General features: G+C 42.6%; 1 protein-coding gene across 1 annotated transcript in view; it reads right to left on the bottom strand.

Moving 5' to 3' along the window:
* LOC139377449 (src kinase-associated phosphoprotein 1-like) overlaps window positions 1-22,158 on the bottom strand; it is a 47,710-nt gene that overhangs the window by 5,665 nt on the left and 19,887 nt on the right. Inside the window, exons 5-11 of the mRNA XM_071120480.1 lie at window positions 16,539-16,619; window positions 16,343-16,426; window positions 16,098-16,222; window positions 15,910-15,973; window positions 14,727-14,966; window positions 11,869-11,922; window positions 11,473-11,582 (exon numbers count right to left, since the gene is read on the bottom strand). Coding sequence (XP_070976581.1) covers window positions 11,473-11,582; window positions 11,869-11,922; window positions 14,727-14,966; window positions 15,910-15,973; window positions 16,098-16,222; window positions 16,343-16,426; window positions 16,539-16,619 — 758 coding nt within the window. The remainder of the gene's footprint in view (window positions 1-11,472; window positions 11,583-11,868; window positions 11,923-14,726; window positions 14,967-15,909; window positions 15,974-16,097; window positions 16,223-16,342; window positions 16,427-16,538; window positions 16,620-22,158) is intronic.

Genomic DNA, 22,158 nt, shown 5'->3' with positions numbered 1-22,158 from the left:
CATCCGATAATAATCAGCTCACAGTTTAGATTTAACTAAAAATGTAATCCAATAGCAAAAAAGACATAATGTCATTTTAAAAACTGATCTTTTTGAAGTGCTGAATAGAAGGAATAATAAAGGTTAAATCAAATGTTCCATACAGTATTTAGCTTATGTACCAGTATGTAAAATGTTTTCAAGTTTACTGCAAATCATATAAAAAAATATATAAAATGTAAGGTTTGGAGCAGATGTCAGTCTTACAGTTTCAGTATCCTTATAACGTACATACAGTGCTTTTGGAAAGTATTCAGACCTCTAAAAAACAGAATTACCTTATTTACATAAGTATTCAGACACTTTGCTATGAGACTCGAAATTGAGCTCAGGTGCATCCTGTTTCCATTGATCATCCTTGAGATGTTTATACAACTCTATTGGAGTCCACCTGTGGTAAATTCAATTGATTGGACATGATTTGTCAAGGCACACACCTGTCTATATAAGGTCCCACAGTTGACAGTTCATGTTAGAGCAAAAACCAAGCTATGAGGTCGAAGGAATTGTCTGTAGAGCTCCAAGACAGAATTGTGTCGAGGCACAGGTCTGGAGAAGGGTCACAAAACATTTATGCAGCATTGACGGTCCCCAAAGAACACAGTGGCCTCCATCATTCTTAAATGGAAGAAGTTTGGAACCACCAAGACTCTTCCTAGAGCTGGCTGGCCACCCGGCCAAACTGCAATCGGGGGAGAAGGGCATTGGTCAGGAAGGTGACAAAGAACCCGATGGTCACTCTGACAGAGCTCCAGAGTTCCTCTGTAGAATTGGAGAACCTTCCAAAAGGACAACCATCTCTGCAGCACTGCACCAATCAGGCCTTTATGCTAGAGTGGCCAGACGAAAGCCACTCCTCAGTAAAAGGCACATGATAGCCCGCTTGGACTTTGCCAAAAGGCACCTAAATGACTCTCGGACCATGAGAAACAAGATTCTCTGGTCTGATGAAACCAAGATTGAACTCTTTGGCCTGAATGCCAAGCGTCACATCTGATGAGACCTGGCACCATCCCTACCGTGAAGCATGGTGGTGGCTGCATCATGCTGTGGGGATGTTTTTCAGTGTCAGGGACTCGCAGACTAGTCAGGATTGACGGAAAGATGAACAGAGCAAAGTATAGAGAGATCCTTGATGAAAACCTAATCCAGAGGGCTCAGAACATCAGAATGGGGTGAAAATGAATCTTCCAACAGAACAACGAACCTAAGCACACAGCCAAGGCAATGCAGGAGTGGCTTCGGGACAAGTCTCTGAATGTCCTTGAGTGGCCCAGACAGAGCCCGGACTTGAACCCGATCGAACATCTCTGGAGAGACCTGAAAATAGCTGTGCAGCGACACTCCCAACCTGACAGAGCTTGTGAGGATCTGCAGAGAAGAATGGGAGAAACTCCCCAAATACAGGTGTGCCAAGCTTGTAGAGTCATACCCAAGAAAACTTGGGCTGTAATCGCTGGCAAAGGTGCTTCAACAAAGTACTGAGTAAAGATTCTGCATACTTATGTCAATGTCCTATTTCAGTATTTCATTTGATTATAAATTAGCAAAAAAAATGTAAACCTGTTTTTGCTTTGTCATTATGGGGTATTGTGTGTAGATTGATGAGGGGGGAAAAACAATTTAATTAATTTTAGAATAAGACTAACTTAACAAAATGTGGAAAAGGTCAAGTGGTCTGAATACTTTTCGAATGCACTGTATGTTGAAGAAATCATCAGATATTATGGGATGTATTGCACAAGATCAACTTTTCTATGTGACTTACATCATTACTGCAACTGCTACAGTTTCACCAGCTAAAATGATCAGCGTACAGTGTATCAATGAAATCCAGATAATGAGTGGAATATATTGTTATATTACAACCAAATTATTTCAGCAGCGCATTGCACATTACACTATAATTCCAAATGGTAGCATATATAGTTTCCACTTTGTCCTATTGAAGCAAGCTGACTGATGGAGGATAATGATGTAGTTACAGACACATCTTTATATGATTTGGTTCTACCTTCCAACATAAATTGATACATTTCTGATGTAAAAATATAGAATGTGACATATTTATCAGCATCATTTCTCTTGACGCCGTTAATCACGTCTCCATTTCTTCAACGCATGTAACCTTCTAAACGCACCTTTTAAGTGCAGAACATAACAAAGTAAATGCTTGCGCCTTTAGCTACTTTGCCAAAGACCGTGTGCCTCTAGACAAAATAATGTAAAAATTATGCCCAATATTACCGGAGCTAAAGTGGGCCCAATATGTTATTTTATTTCTGCTCCGGATTCGTGAGCCATTTTAAACTACTCGCAGTTCGCTATGTTTTGGTTTGATAACAAACGGTTGCTAGCCGGATAACTTGACCACTGACTAGGCTATGTACATATTTGGATGGCACAGGAACAATTTAAAAGGAATAGGCTACTCAAAGAGATGTTTCGAAGGTAGGCTCCATATGCAAGCGTGGGGTTTGTATTGTGAGTGAGAGAGGATGTGTGTGAGATCGGGAGTAAGTAAGAGAGAGAGGGGGTGTGGGAGGGAGGAAGGGTAGGCCTACACTCATAGAAAAAAGCGTTCAAAAAAAAAGGGTTCTTCAGCTGTCCACAAAGGAGAACCCTTTTTGGTTCTAGGTAGAACTCTTTTGGGTTCAATGTAGAACTCCCCCTGGAAAGAGTTCTACCTGGAACCCTTTAATGGTTCCAGGTAGAACTCTTTTGGGTTCTATGTAGAACTCTCTCTGGAAAGCGTTCTACATGGAAATCAAAAGGGTTCTACATGGAACTCAAAAGGGTTCTACCTGGAACCAACAAGGGTTCTTCAAAGGGTTCTCCTATGGGGACAACCGAAGAACCCTTTTAGGTTCTAGATAACACATTTTTTTTCCCCTATAAGTGTATGTTGGAAGTTCTCTGAAAAGTACAGATGGTTACAATGTTTTCGTAACATTCTTCAACAAGTTTAATATGTTCCTTGTATCCATAGAGCCAGTTATTTTTTCCTTTAGTGACACTCATTTAGAATGCCTGAAGCGTTAAGCTGTGTTGTGTGTGAGAGAGAGAAAAGGTGTGCCTGTGTGTATGTGTGAATGTTTAAAATGAATTATTTATTTCTGTTTTGATTGCATTTATGAATAAAGGTTTTTAATTCATTTAATCAATTCTAAATTGTTAGTTTTTTCTCCTTGCTGCAAACTTAAACACAACTCATGGTTATTTACTTAGGGTAAAGTTCATGTTAATTTAAGAGGGAGATACAGCCTACTAGTGTAAATCAGTCTCAGTGTGTGTGCTGTCATCCATTAAACATTCACAGTATTAATTAGAGACAGAAACGCACAGAAGTAAGCCACTAGGTGTCACTAGTGTCCATGTTCTGGAGACCTGCATGGAACAGCAGTGTCTGGAGTAGTCTCTCTCTCTCTCTCTCTCTCTCTCTCTCTCTCTCTGTTTAAAGGAGGCTGGATGGGTTGACATCGTAAATCTCACCCACTCCATTCCACCATTCCAGATGAGTGCCTCTGGGAATATCGGAATGTGGCTGCTAACCTGTGGAGCCATGTCTTTTGATTCCGGCTACATAAATTACCGTGCTGGAATGCAGGACAACCCGACAGATTAGTGAGAACCATGCTTAGGAGTGAATATAAGCAATACAGATGTTAGCAGAGCAAAGATAGCATTTACTCATTTTAGACATTTTGGCAGCAAAAAAAAGATAGCATTTACTAATTTCAGGCATTTTATCAGGAGTCCTGGGGACCTCCTCCTCCACTTTGGAGGTGAGCATCTGGAAGGTGAGGAACTCAAACATCTTCAGGAACTCCTTGGAGGAGGGACCCTGGAGAGACTTGACCAACACTGAACCAGGAAACTCCTTGTGACAGAAACTTATCATGTAAAGGCCGGGTATCCTTCATCTTCTCTGCATCTCCTAAGGCTTCAAAGGAGCTGTAACGAGCCATGTCAGCACCACTGGTCTGACTTCCAAAAAAGCTGGTAGGGAGTCATTGATGGACAGCAATATTAAAACCTTATACCTATACCTATACCTTTTCTAGCAGATTTAAGTCAGGACTGAGACTGAGACTGGACCATTCAGAACCATTTTGCATTGAAATTAGTGTAATTGTCCCGCTGAAAAATAAAACTCTATCCCAGGGTTAGGTATTCAGAATACCGAGGCAGGGTTTTCTCTAACTTTTTACCTGGACTGCTCCGTTCATATTTATTTTGATCCTGACAAACTCCCCAGTCTCTGCCGGTGAAAAGAATGACATGATGCTGCTACCACGATAAGAATGAAGCCTGTGTTAAAAAATACACTCCATAATCAATTTTGTTTGCAAAGAAATTATATTCTTGACCTAAATTAAAAACTACAGGCTTGGGTCAAATCCAATACAACACAACAGTGTGAATCCCTCTGTATTTTCAAGTATTGTGATGGCAGAATTATTTTACGGGTATGTTTGTCACCGGCAGGGACACGGGAGTCTGTCAGGGTCAAAATAAATATAAATAGAGTAAACACTAATAAAAAGTTAGACAATAACAATTACACAATTGTATATGCCAAAGACACACCAAAAGGTGTTAAATGTCTCAATCCTGACTTAAATTTGCTTAAAAGTCAGAGACACGGTTTGAATATTGCTGTCCATCAATGACTCCCAACCAAATTTACTGAACTCGAGCAATTTTAGCAAAAACAATGGATAAATGTTGCCCTAAGAGTTGTTGGTAGAATCCTATTCAAAATGATTCACAGCTGTAATGGCAAAATGTGAAGAAAGGGTGTATCGACTTTCACTAGAGACTGTATATGTGCAATACATAGTCCTAACCTGTCAGTTCTGAAAATAAGAACTCTAAAAAGTTATCATTTCCGTATGCATACGTAGGATATATCCAGTAGTATATCCAAAAAATATAAAAATGGTAGAGAGTAAAATCGTTTGATATTAGTATGATAATGTTTATCAGAAGAATCTATAACAGCTAAAAACATGCCATGCTCTAAAATGTCACAAACACACACACACACACACACACACACACACATCACACACAATTTCCCCCTTATATACAAACACAGTAAAAAAAAAAAAATCCAATAAAAAGAAACACACAAATACTGTAAAAATGCTCCTCTTTACAGTAACATCTCGCTAGATCAATAATAATTGATGGGGGCTCTTTGTATAATCGTCATGTACTACTCAGTTCACAGCCATACGATACCGTGCCTGTGGCCAGCCCTTAGCCTGGTCTACACTCAGGCAGTCAATCAAATCACAGAGTTTCTGTATTCCAACGTGCCTAGAATTTTTTTGTTGATATTTCTGCCAATGTGCATGATTTTTTTTTTTTTTTGTAGCTGGTTGCACACCGCTGCCTACGTAGCTGCTGTGCTGAGTGCTCCACTGCCGCCAACCCCCCTCCTTGATCGCCTTTGTCTTGTCACTGGTGTAGCCTACAAACTTCATGTTGTACACAAAATTGTTCAAACTTTTGGATTCCATGCCTCAGTAAGCATTATTTATTTCTTTTTTCAGGATGGGAGGAGAATACATGCATCTATTTACATATTTGACATAAAATACATTATCAAAATGTTCGTAAACATTGTTGTCAGTATTGCAAACATAAGCACAACACAAACACACAGTCTAGCGATTTCATGTTTTTCTTAGTGCATGTAACTCGTACGAACATTTTGATAATGTTTTGATAATGTATTTTCTGTAAAATATTTACTTGCCACAATATCAGCATTTATACAATGGGTAGGTCTAATCCTGAATGCTGATTGGTTAAAAGCGCATTCCAGCTGGTGTCTATTCCACAAGTTACCACCGGCTAAATCTATGACGTTAAAATGCCTATTTACTCTGTTCCATCTGACTGCATAATCCACTGTCTTATCAGCCCAGCCAGGCAATTTATAAACTCGATATCCACTATAAAAAGCATCTAGATATTATCTCAATTTTTTTTTAGATTAACATTTAGTTTTCAACTGCGGAGATTTGTATAAACTGTCGTATTCAAATTCGATTTCTAACTGTCCCATAGTAATGAACGTGTAGGGGTCAGGAGTCTGGAAGAGAGAGAGGCAAGGCAACGTTTCTCAGCCAGTCAAAATATTTTTTATGGATGTACAGTTGAAGTCAGAAGTTTACATACACCTTAGCCAACTACATTTCAACTTAGTTGTTCACAATTCCTTACATTTAATCCTAGTAAAAATTACCTGTCTTAGGTCAGTTAGGATCACCACTTTATTTAAAGAATGAGAAATGTCAGAATAATAGTAGAGAGAATGATTTATTTCAGCTTTAATTTCTTTCATCACATTCCCAGTGGGTCAGAAGTTTACATAGACTTAATCAGTATTTGGCTTTAAATTGTTTATCTTGGGTCAAACGTTTCAGGTAGTCTTCCACAAGCTTCCCACAATAAGTTTGTTTCATCAGACCAGAGGACATTTCTCCAAAAAGTACAATCTTTGTCCCCATGTGCAGTTGCAAACCAGAGTCTGGCTTTTTTATGGCGGTTTTGGACCAGTGGCTTCTTCCTTGCTGAGCGGCCTTTCAGGTTATGTCGATATAGGACTCGTTTTGCTGTGGATATAGATACTTTTGTACCTGTTTCCTCCAGCATCTTCACAAGGTCTTTTGCTGTTGTTCTGGGATTGATTTTCGCTTCTCGCACCAAAGTACGTTCATCTCTAGGAGACAGAACGCGTCTCCTTCCTGAGAGGTATGACGGCTGCGTGGTCCCATGGTGTTTATACTTGTGTACTATTGTTTGTACAGATGAACGTGGTACCTTCAGGTGTTTGTAAATTGCTCCCAAGGATGAACCAGACTTGTGGAGGTCTACAATTTTTAGATTTTCCTATGATGTCAAGCAAAGAGGCACTTAGTTTGAAGGTAGGCCTTGAAATACATCCACAGGTAAGGTACACCTCCAATTCACTCAAATTAAGCCATTAAATAATTTTCTGGATTTTTCAACTTAGTGTATGTAAACTTCTGACCCACTGGAATTGTGATACAGTGAATTATAAGTGAAATAATCTGTCTGTAAACAATTGTTGGACAAATTACTTGTGTCATGCACAAAGTAGATGTCCTAACCAACTTGCCAAAACTATAGTTTGTTAACAAGAAATTTGTAGAGAGGTTGAAAAACGAGTTATAATGACTCCTACCTAAGAATATGTAAACTTCCGACTTCAACTGTTTACAAAGAAATGTACATTAAAAAAAGGTAGAACAAAATGAAAATGTTGGAATGCTGAATGCCAAGCATCACATCTGGAGGAAACCCGGCACCATCCCTACGGTGAAGCATGGTGGTGGCAACACATGCTGTGGGGATGTTTTTCAGCAGAAGGGCCTGGGAGACTAGTTAAGATCGAGGGAAAGATGAACGGTAAAAATACAGAGAGATCTTGGATGAAAACCTGCTCCAGAGCACTCAAGACCTCAGACTGGGGCGAAGACAATTTTATATATACGCTGCTCAAAAAAATAAAGGGAACACTTAAACAACACAATGTAACTCCAAGTCAATCACACTTCTGTGAAATCAAACTGTCCACTTAGGAAGCAACACTGATTGACAATAAATTTCACATGCTGTTGTGCAAATAGAATAGACAACAGGTGGAAATTATAGGCAATTAGCAAGACACCCCCAATAAAGGAGTGGTTCTGCAGGTGGTGACCACAGACCAATTCTCAGTTCCTATGCTTCCTGGCTGATGTTTTGGTCACTTTTGAATGCTGGCGGTGCTTTCACTCTAGTGATAGCATGAGACAGAGTCTACAACCCACACAAGTGGCTCAGGTAGTGCAGCTCATCCAGGATGGCACATCAATGCGAGCTGTGGCAAGAAGGTTTGCTGTGTCTGTCAGCGTAGTGTCCAGAGCATGGAGGCGCTACCAGGAGACAGGCCAGTACATCAGGAGATGTGGAGGAGGCCGTAGGAGGGCAACAACCCAGCAGCAGGACCGCTACCTCCGCCTTTGTGCAAGGAGGAGCAGGAAGAGCACTGCCAGAGCCCTGCAAAATGACCTCCAGCAGGCCACAAATGTGCATGTGACTGCTCAAACGGTCAGAAACAGACTCCATGAGGGTGGTATGAGGGCCCGACGTCCACAGGTGGGGGTTGTGCTTACAGCCCAACACCGTGCAGGACGTTTGGCATTTGCCAGAGAACACCAAGAATGGCAAATTCGCCACTGGCGCCCTGTGCTCTTCACAGATGAAAGCAGGTTCACACTGAGCACATGTGACAGACGTGACAGAGTCTGGAGACGCCGTGGAGAACTTTCTGCTGCCTGCAACATCCTCCAGCATGACCGGTTTGGCGGTGGGTCAGTCATGGTGTGGGGTGGCATTTTTTGGGGGGCCGCACAGCCCTCCATGTGCTCGCCAGAGGTAGCCTGACTGCCATTAGGTACCGAGATGAGATCCTCAGACCCCTTGTGAGACCATATGCTGGTGCGGTTGGCCCTGGGTTCCTCCTAATGCAAGACAATGCTAGACCTCATGTGGCTGGAGTGTGTCAGCAGTTCCTGCAAGAGGAAGGCATTGATGCTATGGACTGGCCCGCCCATTCCCCAGACTTGAATCCAATTGAGCACATCTGGGACATCATGTCTCCATGGCTCCATCCACCAACAGTTGCACCACAGACTGTCCAGGAGTTGGCGGATGCTTTAGTCCAGGTCTGGGAGGAGATCCCTCAGGAGACCATCCGCCACCTCATCAGGAGCATGCCCAGACGTTGTAGGGAAGTCATACAGGCACGTGGAGGCCACACACACTACTGAGCCTCATTTTGACTTGTTTTAAGGACATTACATCAAAGTTGGATCAGCCTGTAGTGTGGTTTTCCACTTTAATTTTGAGTGTGACTCCAAATCCAGACCTCAATGGGTTGATAAATTTGATTTCCATTGATCATTTTTGTGTGATTTTGTTGTCAGCACATTCAGCTATGTAAAGAAAAAAGTATTTAATAAGAATATTTCATTCATTCAGATCTAGGATGTGTTGTTTAAGTGTTCCCTTTATTTTTTTGACCAGTGTATATTTTTTTATTTAACCTTTATTTAACTAGGAAATGACCCTAAGCACACAGCCAAGACAACATAGGAGTGGCTTCGGGACAACTCTCTGAATGTCCTTGAGTGGCCCAGCCAGAGCCCGGACTTGAACCCGATCGAACAACTCTGGAGAGACCTAAGAATAGTTGTGCAGCGACGCTCCCCATCCAACCTGAGAGAGCTTGACAGGATCTACAGAGAAGAATGGGAGAAACTCCCCAAATATAGATGTGCCAAGCTTGTAGTGTCATACCCAAGAAGACTCGAGGCTGTAATTGCTGCCAAAGGTGCTTCAATAAAGTACTGTTTTAAAGGGTCTGAATACTTATGTAAATGTTATATTTCAGTTAATTTTTTTAAACAATTGAATCCATTTTAAAATAAAGCTGTAACGTACCAACATGTGGAAATATTCAAGGGGTCTTTATACTTTCCAAATGCACTGTATGGTATAACTTTGGCACAGGGTGATGAAAAACACCCTTTTTTACTGGTCTGAATACACTCTCAGCTGCCTGGAGCATTCAGCTGGAGCCTTCATAATATATATGTTTTGGAATGTTTGTTCTAATCACCGCAGGGTTTTTGATTCAGCTGTTCAGAAATATGAGACAGAGACATAGACTACATCTTCATGGTTCAGAAGAGGGTGAGTACAGAGCGAAACGTGAAGGGCGGGGGAGGGTGAGCAGCAGCTAAGTTAGAAAAACGAATGTGTGCATAAAATAACACATGCGCAGAATGTGATCCGGATCTTAGGCTTTAAGAAAGAGGTTTCCGGAGGGGCGGGAGGGACGAGGGGGAAAACTCAGTAGAGCGGGACATGGGGGAAAACACAGTATCTGTAGCCTCAGCCTTAAAAATAACAGTTTGTTAGCACCATAGATTTAGCACTTAGAGCGTGTCCTTACTCCTTTGTAATTATGGGCAGTGTTGACATAGAGCCCATACACCCAGCCTCCCCCAACACCTCAAGCCTCTGTTCATGAGAATTTATGGGCCTTAGTTTTATTATGGCCATTTTATGTCTGTGTTCCCCAGTTAGAGCTAGGCTTAAGTTGCAGCCAAGGGCCTGTATTTCATTCGTAGAGGTCAGGATTCCCAGGAAACCCCTGTTAAACTAAATCGACTGCTCTACTGACGCACCAGAGAGGGAACAGGGATTGCCCTCCCATAAGGCTCGTTAAAACAAACATAGCCACGTAGGGTCCTAATCGTGTAATTCATGAGGAAAATGTGGTACAAGGTTATGAGTGTGAGTGGGACACGGGTGGACTAGTGTCACACTAAACCAAAGGCTTCCACTCAGAAACAGACAGGAAGGAATCACCTCTAAATTAATTACAATGAGGCCCTCACTTTCAATCCATTACGGGACCGTTAAAAGGCTCTGTTGTAGTCTATCGGCTTGACAAAACGAGTCATCTGTATCATTATAGCCGTGTACCAGATGGTACAGCTACAGCCACTAACAGTTGGTATGTTACAGTGAAAGGTAGGTAAGCCAACACCTACACTGAAAGGTAATACTGTAGAAATCTTAAAACACTTGAAGGCTGGTAATGTCTTCTTGATCCACTTCCAACAGATTCAGAGCAGGTGGCATTATGCTTCTATGAAAAATGGACTGGGTTGTTTTGACATTCCCTTATAAACTAGTACACATAGATACATGCTCCTTTATCTGATACTGCAGAGGAGACCACCGTGTTCAACTAAAAATGATTCTTAACTCTTCCTATAAAATACCAGTTGTACATACTGTAAAAACAGGATATATGATGACACACAAATCCAAGCCTTCCAAAATAGCTTCAATCTGCAAACAAGGTCTTGAAAAGCTAAGTGGGCGGCGGTGCCCAAATTACAACACATTGATTTCCACTAGAGTGGCTGTAACAAGTAGATAGACTGCATGTTACTACACAATTGCCATAAAACACAGGGAAATAGATTGATGGAAAAAAGCTGAGATGCAGGATGCTCCACCTGCAATTTGTGTTGAACACAGCGGGGTTTCGCATGGCTGCTCTCTCAATTAACGCCCATGATACAGATACAGACTCAGTAATGCACCACAATCCCATTACCGAACATCTGATAGGCACCCCCCCCCCCCCCCCCCCCCTCCCCTTCCCACTGGCCTTGGATTGGACAATGGATGGGTTGGAGTTAGACTTAAATAAGTGTTACAAAGAAGGTTTGAGGCGTTATTTGGAAAATATCAGAATCGAATTAGAATAGAACATACTATATGTAGCGTGTTGATGAAGTGTATGAAGGAACTGGCGTTTTTGATGCTGACCTTACTGACGATATAGATGAGGTCACCTCTCTGGAAGGCCAACTCATCAGGCTCGTCTGCCTCACAGTCCCACAAGCCCTGGTAGTAGTTGGCATAGTCCATGGACCAGACTAAGGAAAAACACACAATGCTGTTGCCTAAAATATGTCAGAAATACCCCTATCTTTAACTCTATAAAAGTGACACCTACACGCCTCCTCTCTAGAACAGCAGCTTGCTGATATCTCATTTATTTCATACCCTCATCTATCTTGTATTAACATAAACAGCTGACAAAGGGGACTTTGTGGAAGATGAAAAGTTGATACAGATTGTTGAAAGGGTATCCAACATTTATACATTCATTTTTTTACTTTCCTATTTTGCTGGTCAATGTGTGCTCTTTGGTATTCAGACCTGGTTTTGTGCTCTTCTCACTGATCTCCTCAATTGGTTCTGGAAAGTCATCGTCTGGAAAATGGGATGAAAACAAAAGAGGTGAGAAATTCCAAGACCTTTCTGAAAAAGATAATGCACTTTCTGTATTGTGGAGACGTGGGTACCACCTGTCTTCCCACCACCTCCCTTGGCCCTGGACACGACTACATACTTACACCAGGGCATGTCCTTGCCATTCTGCCACTCCAGGCGAGACCAAAAAATGCCGCCCTCACGCAAAACCAGAATAGTCACAGTAAGCAAAGCTACGTTGAAAAGATGGAAAAAAGACGTATTTTCCAGACGTAGAAGTTAAGTTCTGAATGAAAGGTGAAAAGGTATTTTCCATATGCTTAAAATAAATATTTTCCAGGACTTTGAAAAGGCATCTTTTCCGGGCGTTGAAAAATACGTGTTTACAGACGTTGAAATCAGGTTCCTTTTTTGGTTCTGAATGAAAGTGGAAAATACTTATTTTCCGGATGTTGAAAACAAGTATTTCCCTGCCGTAAAAAATATGTATTTTCCGGATGATAAAATCAAGCAAATTTTGGGTTCTGAATGAAAGTTGAAAATAAGTCATTTATAGGCGTTTATGTTCAGGCCAAATCAAGACTGGTCCAGACTGGACAAAATCTGAACCTGGTTAGTTGGTTCAGATTTGGTCCGGACCGGACCACAAACCAATGTTCTTGGATGTGGAAATCAAGGCCAAAAGACTGCACCAAAAAAAGACGTTGAAAAGATGTCGGCGACAGTCCGTGCTTACGGAGGTGTAGCCTACAGTGCTGCCTGAAATTGAATTTTATGAATGCCCATCTATGTCGTAAACCTACCATTTATATAACACAAAAAAAGACGTCCGGTCCGAATCGGACCAAAAAAAGACGACCAAAAGACATTGTCTTGTGCTTAATCTGGTGTAGCCAACCATGTCGACCCGCAATGTAATTTTATGAACGCCCATCCATGTGGTAGGCCCACCATTTGTAAAACAGGCCATTGCATTTCCTTTATTAGTCCTGATTCCTGTGACTAATCAACTTGGCTATTTAAGCACTGAATATCAACTACCCAACTTCATCAGGAGTTATCGTGAGCCTATTTGCAATTTGTTTACACAGCGGGAAATGCAGAAGTATTTTCTTTTTCGCTATGATCAACATGTCAAAAATAGAAGGATACAAACTTGAAATCACTGATCATGACAACAGGGTGAAACTCCTGGACAACAGTAGTGATTGTCCATTCCATATTGTCCATTTTACTTTGATCTGTCCTGTTTTTAGGATATGTTGTTTGTTAACATGACAGTGCATTTATTATTTGCTTGAGCGCCATTTAGATTTGGCAATTTGATCTGGAGAAACCTGCATGATGTAAAAAGTGTCCGTCTCATTACATTGTCATACATTTTATCTCCAGCCTGTAGGCTTCAGAAAAGGCCACATATTCTTTCTACCATATCCTATATCTGCTAAATGATTTATGTTAGATGCGTGTCTCCAATAACACCCTGGAGAGGTGCGCTGGGAATGGACAATACAAATATTTTGCGCCCCTGCCTTTGACAACACGGGCACTGCTTATCACACAATGTCATCAGCGCTCACCTACAAAGCCCATATGCCACTGGTTGGAATAAATTGTCATTGTTTTTGGGCAGAATTATGTGATGTTTTATGTGTTGTTGTTGGAGGTGCGTCTTGGTCAGTTTAGCTCAGAAAATGCTGGCACCATAGGAGGCCGCCTAATCCTGCCTATTGAGCCCGCCGGCCTTGCCGACACGCAGCTAATAGGGCACTTACTCTACCTTACGTGTTAACAGTGCTAATCAATTGACCAGACAAGCAGGGATGTGCACTTTACCACATTACAATGAACAACAGAGTTTTAAACTTTTACCATATGCTACTGTTAACTTTGAATCACATAAACCAAATATCTAAAGGGGACATTTTTCAACCTCCTTGGCCTTATAGAGCTAGATGTGACATGGATTACGGGCGTGGCACCTCGTGGTCTGAGAGGTGACAGTGATATCCCTGCTCTCTGTCTCCCACATCCATCGTCACGCTGTCAGTCTGACAGTAAAGCCACCAGCCAGCAACCCTATACACCCTCCAGACCAACCTGCCCTCTGCTTCCAGTAACAGCAGGGAAAAGACACACACACAAAGATGCATATGTGCACACACACACACACACACACACACACAAACACAAATACACCCAGACCACTGACCAATACACCTACTGCACCAACTTAACAGCCATGGTTACCCATTAAAAATGTAACTTGTTACAATAATTATAATAATAGGAAAATATCTTTCTTTAAAATAAATATGTGAAAAGAACAAGGTTTGTAATCAATGTACTACATCCAGAGCCTTTTAAGAACATCTGAGAGCGATCAAAGAAGGAAAGAGAGATTGATAAGTGGTAGGGTGAGAAAGTGAAAGAAAAAGACATTCGATACACCATCTGTGGTCAGGGTCTGTACCCATCCCAGATGGCTTTTTATGGTGAAAAGGCAGTTGACAAGACACATATCTCTCCAACCAATGATTTCGGCAAAGGGGAAACAGAATCTTGATGTATCTTAAATAGAGTGATGGATAATGACACTGAGAAGTCGCCCCCTTTGGTCGTTCTCAGGATCCCTTTAGCCACCCACCTGCCTGTGGGACAGTCCTGTATTTACTCTGTAAACAGCAGCCAGACCTCTGACACTCTTATTAAGAATAAATTATTTATAATGTGTAATTAGTCTTTGAGTTACAGTGATAGTGATGCATCTCTGAGGGGTAATGAGAATGTGTGTGTTCTCATACCTGGGAGCACCTCGTAGATATCATCCTCCTCTGCTTCCTCTTGCCCCCCCTGCTTGGGCCTCCATTCCTCCTGGCTACTGAGAGAGGCTTTGGCCTGCTGGGGCAGGACGGGGGCGGGGGTGGGACGAGGGGGAGGGCTGGCCGCCCCGGTCACCCCCTCAATGTCATCATAGGTCTCCTCCTCCTCTTCCTCTTCTTCTTCCTCATCGTCATCAAAGGGGATGAAGCTGGAACTCAAATCTGCATGGGACACAGACATGGCATAAAATAATGAGCAGTCTCTCTCTCTCTCTCTCTCTCTCTCTCTCTCTCTCTCTCTCTCTCTCTCTCTCTCTCTCTCTCTCTCTCTCTCTCTCTCTCTCTCTCTCTCTCTCTCTCTCTCTCTCTCTCTCTCTCTCTCTCTCTCTCTCTCACTCTCTCTCTCTCCCTCCCTCCCTCCCTCCCTCCCTCCCTCCCTCCCTCCCTCCCTCCCTCCCTCCCTCCCCAAAGGGCCCAGAGTAGAAGATGGCATCCACTGACTTCCCCATTTGATTATATTTTAAACGATATCTGTGAAACATCTAGTCATTCTATTGGACATTAATGTACTCCTTTGATGAACAGTTGGCGGGAAAAAGGAAAAATCCACCCTTCATAAATCCAGAGCAAGTAACAGAGAGCAAAATCTTCGCCTCGAACTCCATGTCTATCTGGATCTTGTTTAGTAGTAAAAGAGGACAAGACAAATGATGGGGTGTCTGTTACATCCCGCAAATCAGCCCATTTAAGAGCAGCCGGTGCAGCTCGCCTCTCTCAGATGGAGCAGCGCTGTGATTGCTGACGACTGGGCACTGCAACACAGGGTATCAGGTCCTCTGTGATACACCATAGGCCAGGCAGAAATCAATGTCGCTAGAAGATAACCAGAACAACTATCAATCAATTTCCCGTAAGGGGGAAATTATTAGGGGGGGGAACGACACGTGACATGAATGCCTTGTGACGTAGCGGATGAGGAGGTTTGGAAGGCGTCTGATTGGTCGTTTTGGGGATGGATATATTTGGGAATGGATATAAAATGGTTTGTTTTCTGCCCTTTCAGGCAATACCAATCTAACAGAGGACAAGAAAACATACACAACCATCACCATATCATTTTCTACTACTGTGTCTTTGAAATCGTTTTAGAACTATGTAGATATACCTTTCAGGACAAAGTTTATCTGATCCACCCATTCCCTGGCCTCTCGCGGACTGCTAGCAGTGAACTGGGGAGGATAGACACCATCATAAAGTATGATCATTAGGTCAGACTGGTATGCTATGAAACATTATTGTCATTCAATCCCATTGTTAGGAGTCAGTTGTATTGTTATTGTACTGTACACCCACCTGGAAGGAGCGTCGGTCAGGGGCACTCAGCTCAAAGCAGGCATTCTTCTTGGAGTCTTTACGTAGGTTGGCCACCAGCTCTGCGCTGTAGCCATTGATATAGAAGGAGCCCTTCTGCTGCTTGTCTGAAGGAAGAAGTGTCAACTCAATCTCCTCACCAGAGTGTTCACAGGTATGAGTTCCAGGCATAAATGACTACATGGGTACATTGTATGTCTTAGTGTTATGTAAGGGATCAAACCAACCCTTGTCGCTCCCAAAGTAGTAGAATATTGTGTTATTGAGGACACACCATCGCTTTTGCCATTCTAAGCTGAAGAAGCTGTGATCTAAATGGAAAACGTAATGAAAATAACAAATGATGTCATTCTTCCCACACGTCTTTAAATGAGCACTCAACATTCCATATTTCCATAATAATCGACTCCATAATCTTAGTACCCCGTCGTTTCTTTTCCAGGTAGCCTTGTTTCAAGATGTTACTGAGATCCTGGGCTGCCACCAATTGGATCTCCTCAAAGTCTGTGGAAGATCACAAAGTAGGATACATATAAGTTGACAGAAAAATGTTGGTATATTATTGTATTTGTCATGGACTCTCATACCCAGGAAGCAGCAACAGGCCACACTGCCAGCTGTCCCTGGATCAAATACACCACTGCTAGCTTAGGGGAAACTGGGATCAATACATTTACAGCACTTCTGTAAATGTACTGAGATGACAGAACAATTTTGGTGCTGCAGATTAACGATGCAGCAGATACAGTACCTTTGCTCCCACTGCAAAATCAAATCAAATGAAATTGTATTTGTCACATGCACAGAATACAACAGTGAAATGCTTACGTACAAGCCCTTTAACCAACAATGCAGTGGGGAATGAACAGAAAGGGTCTCTGTATGACTCCCTCCTGGTCTGGAGCTTCAGTTATACAGTGACTCTGCACCTCAGAGGCCTTTAGGTGTGTGCTATTAACTGACATCTAACAGATGTGTTACAGAGAGCCGCACCATGTTACACATGTAGCAGTGTAAAATCAGGGCAAGTTCAGGACCCTGAGACCTGACACCTCCCTCTGCAACTGGATCCTGGACTTCTTGATGGGCCGCCCCCAGGCGGTGAGGGTAGGCAACAACACATCCGCCACGCTGACCATCAACACCGGGGCCTCTCAGGAGTGTGTGCTTAGTCCCCTCCTGTACACCCTTTTCACGCATGACTGCGTTGCTACGCACTATTCCAAAGCCATCATCAAGTTTGTTGACGACATGACAGTGGTAGGACAGATCACCAACAACGATGAGGCAGCCTACAGGGAGGAGGTCAGAGACATGGCAGTGAGGTGCCAGCACAACAACCTCTCCCTCAATGTCAGCAAGACAAAGGAGCTGATAGTGGACTACAGAAAACAGAAGGGCGAGCACGCCCCCATCCACATCGATGGGGCTGTAGTGGAGCGGGTCAAGAGCTTCAAGTTCCTCGGAATTAACATGGTCCACACACACCCACACATTTGTGAAGAGGGCACGGCAGTGCCTCTTCCCCCTCAGGAGGCTGAAAAGATTTGGCATGGGCCCTCAGATCTTCAAAAGGTTCTAAAGCTGCACCATCGAGAACATCTTGACTGGCTGCATCACCACTTGGTACGACCACTGCAAGCCACCCGAGGCGCTACAGAGGGTGGTGAGTATATCACTGAGGCCAAAGACTCCAACCAACCAAGCCATAGACGGTTCTCTCTGCTACCGCACGGCAAGCCGGTACCAGTGCACCAAGTCTGGAACCAACAGGACCTTGAACAGCTTCTACCCCCAAGCCATAAGACTGCTAAACAAGACTGCTTAAATAGCTAATCAAATGGCTAACCAGAATCCCTGCATTGACCCTTCTTTGTGTAACCGATGTGAAATGGCTAGCTAGTTAGCGGTGGTGCGCGCTATTAGCGTTTCAATCGGTGACGTCACTCACTTTGAGACCTTGAAGTAGTGGTTCCCCTTGCCCTGCAAGGGCCATGGCTTTTGTGGAGCGATGGGTAAGGATGCTTCGTGGGTGTCAGTTGTTGATGTGTGCAGAGGGTCGCTGGTTCGAGCCCGGGTATGGGCGAGGGGACGGACTAAAGTTATACTGTTACATTTGCACTAACTGTCTTGCACTGACTCTACACACACTCACACACACTCACACATACACATACATACATTTAAAACTGATGTCACTGGCCTACACACAATAACCCATGTCAAAGTGGACTTATGTTTCTTGGCATTTTTACAAATGAATTCAAAATGTAAAGCTGAAACTGATTGAGTCAATAAGAATTCAAACCCTTTTTTTATGGCAAACCTCAATAAGTTCAGAAGTAGAAATGTGCTTAACAAGTCACATAAGTTGCATGGACAGAGTTGCAACAATAATGTTTAACATGATACAATTATCTGTAAGGTCCTTCAGTTGAGCAGGGAATTTTTAACACCACAAAGACCAGGGAGGTTTTCCAATGCCTCGTAAAGAAGGGCACCTATTGGTAGATGGGTAAAAAAATGTAAAAAGCAGACATTGAATATCCCTTTGAGCATGGTGAAGTTATTAATTACACTTTGGATGGTGTATCAACACACCCAGTCACCACAAAGATACAGACGTCCTTCCTAACTCAGTTGCCGGAGAGGAATGAAACCCCGGAGGGATTTCACCGTGAGGCCAACGGTGACTTTAAAACAGTTACAGATTTTAAAAGGCTGTGATAGGATAAAACTGAGGATGGATTAACAGGATTAACAATACTAACCTAAATGACAGTGGAAAGAAGGAAGCCTGCACATAATCTACATTTTCACAAATGTGAATCCTGTTTGCAACACGGCACTAAAGTAATACTACACAAGTAATCACTTGACCCCTTCCTTATATGTACAGAACTACCTAAAAAGGATCTTGTATCCCTGTAAATCGACTCGGTACTGGTACTCCCTGTATACAGCCATGTTATTTTTTACTCATAATTGTTATTCATTATTCAATATGTATTCATTCCTCGTGTCACTATTTATATATATATTTTTTTAAATCTTTAACTCTGCAATGTTGGAAACGGACCCATAAGCATTTCACTGTTAAGTCTACACATGTTGTTTATGAAGCATGTGACAAATACAATTGGATTTGATTTAAACATCCACTACATCTTCATTTTGACTTGAAATGGCCATTATTTGTCTCTCTTTACGACTCCATCTAGGATTCCACAGTTGAATGGAATTCAACCAAAGTGCCTGTCCTCCTGAACATACATGACAAAACAAAGCTCAATCCCAACCACTTTTCAATTAACCTGTCATCAGGCTTGAGCCTAGTTACCAAGGAGGGAGGATGGGGGAACAGGTGGCCCCCTTTGGTTTGGGGTGCAGGAGTTATTTAAATCCCATTTATACTAGTCTGTGTGACCTTTAATTCAATTCGGACCACGGATGACAGAGAAAGAGGCCTGGAATCCATCCCCTTTGAACCAGACCTTGACTTTCAACGAACAAAACCAAACACACTGCGCCACAACTGAGTCTTCTTGTCCAAACAAAGTAGATGAAACCCCCCAACGTTCAGCGGAAAGGGGCGTCTCTCTCATTTATTACAAAATCCAAAACACGAGAGAGGAAGAGACAGAGCTGATAGCTTCTTTGCTGCACTGGTAGAGCTCCCCTAGCAAAAATGTCAGTGGCTATCTGCCCCTGTTGTTTTACTGTATGCAAATTAACCTGGTCCAGAATGCAATGGAATCAAAGTCATATCTGAACTTCATGCCGTATAAGGAACATAACAGAGATTCACGTTATAAGCCCATCCTATGCATGTGTGACATATAAACGCTGCACTGGCCGCTGTACCTCGCAGGTTCTACTGACAGATAAGGTGGTCACTGGCGGTCAACTCAGAGTATGGTCCAAGACACCTCATGACACTACCACACTCACATATCACTCTGCTATGTGGATGACTTGACTCGTGTCACTAAAAATACGGCAGCTGGCGCTACGCCGCTACAGACTATTTTGTTAAAGAGAACCTTATCATAACAAAAGCCCAGTCACCTCATCCATCCAGTTCTCTGTTCCAGGCCTGCTTCCTTGTCATGGCACCTTTTAATCCCCTCATCCATCTACTTCCTTCCCTTTTCAAAGGCCTTTCCCAGTTAATAGTTGAGTCAACAAAGGGATGGTTAGATTTTGCTTGAATCAGTAAACAACAGAACGATGGCTTCTCACCCTCAAAGGGAGCTCCTTGACCAGCTCCTTGACTCATTGTTTAAACCAGGGATGTGGTTCATACTGGATTTAAAATATATCGCAAGGGTCAAGGAATTGCTCTGACAGCTTGAGGACAAAATTCACCAACAACAGTGTAACCTTAAAGTTCACATAATGTACAGTCAGAAATCCTACTCCCCTGACATATTTTTATCCCACCCCTCTGTATAACAAATTCTGATTGGTTGAGAGCAAGCAATACCTCGTCTTGTGAAAATACTTATCAACAGGTATAGCAATGTTTCTACTCTTGGTTTGAGCCAAAATGTGAAACTATTTATTAAAAACATGTGTGATTCACACAAACCACAAATACAGAATCCAATTTGTTTCAATTGGGATGTTTCTTAAAACACAGACACATAAAGAAGCAATGAGATGATATTTTCCCTAAACTGAAGAGCACCATCTATTGAAGGCTTCTTCCAAATCCAAGATGGAGGCGGTTCTTCTATCAATCGTAAATTGCATTATTAATTATTCAGCGCTATGCATCTCCTTAATTTTCATTCTTTCCTGTTTAAATTAGTGTCATTCATATTGTTTATATTTATATTGTTATTAATTAAACAGATATACACCTACAAAAACCCCATGTTAACCCTTAAACCAAAGTGATATATGATGCATGTGAGCTGCCATAGCAGTGTCATGGCCACTCTCTCTCATTTGGTTACTCACCCTTAGTCTCAGCATGGTGTTATGAGCTCAGCAGTTGATCCAGCAAAAATCTCTTGATTTATGTGATAATGACCAGAAGGAGTTAATGTATTCTCCCATTAAAATCCACTTTAGTTATGCTGCAAGTCAATCCGAGGCTGGCTAGAGAGTGAATCATAATGAAGGCAAATGGTAGTTGGGAGGACGAACACAATATATTATATCTATATTGCCATAACGCAACAAATGTGTTATAAAAACAATAAATGGTGTAAAGAGGCTGTCAGTGATTTACATTGAGTAACATAAAAATCTCAAGGTGGCCGGCCTGGTGTGCAGGGTACTGCCCAGACTCAGTGTGTCAGCTCAATGTGAAACTACCCTGGTTAGGTGTCAACATAACCTGGGTTTAATTACTCATCGTTACCTGGAGGGCCTTGCCATATACAGCTGCTAACCATCCTATCCAGGAGCGGACTTTCTCCTAATCAGTTTTAGGTGAGCCAAAATGGTTGTGTCCTGGAACTGTTCAAGCTGTTGTCAGGTGGGTTAGTAGAGCAGGTGAATTGATGACACACCTCTTACCGGGAGAGAATTAGGATAGGAACCATACTGTTTCTCCTCAGTAGTCCTTGGATCCCTAGCACTAGCTTCTTTCCTATGTCTTTTGCTGAGAAAGATACTGCATTGAGTCGGAGTAGAGAAAAAACAGGGCCAAGACCTGACCTCAGTGTGAACCCTGGTGATGAGGTGAACCAGAAGGCAGAGGCTGGCCCCCCCCAGGCCTGGGGGACAGAGAGAGGGAGGAATGCTGCTTTGGAAGACAGAGCGACAGTGTGACCCCCTCCGACACTGTCCTTAATTAGGAAAAAGGATCCACTCAGTGCACCCTCACCCTGCCCAGCACTCCATCTGCACACAGCCCAGGCTAAATGGAGACATTTCTCCTCATTACAGTAGGAGAGCCTCCTTCTTCCCTGTGTGTGCATCCCTCCACAAAGCCACTGTCAGGGGGAGGAGGAGAGACACAGAGGCTCTGAGGTTAAGTCCAAATGTCTTCCCTGCCCCCAACTCCAACCACTGATCTGATTAGGATTTT

The sequence above is a fragment of the Oncorhynchus clarkii genome, chromosome 20 (genome assembly GCF_045791955.1).
Source record: "Oncorhynchus clarkii lewisi isolate Uvic-CL-2024 chromosome 20, UVic_Ocla_1.0, whole genome shotgun sequence".
In the NCBI taxonomy this organism is placed as follows: domain Eukaryota; kingdom Metazoa; phylum Chordata; class Actinopteri; order Salmoniformes; family Salmonidae; genus Oncorhynchus; species Oncorhynchus clarkii.
Note: the sequence above shows the minus strand (reverse complement) of the source record. Positions and strands in the feature narration are given on the sequence as shown.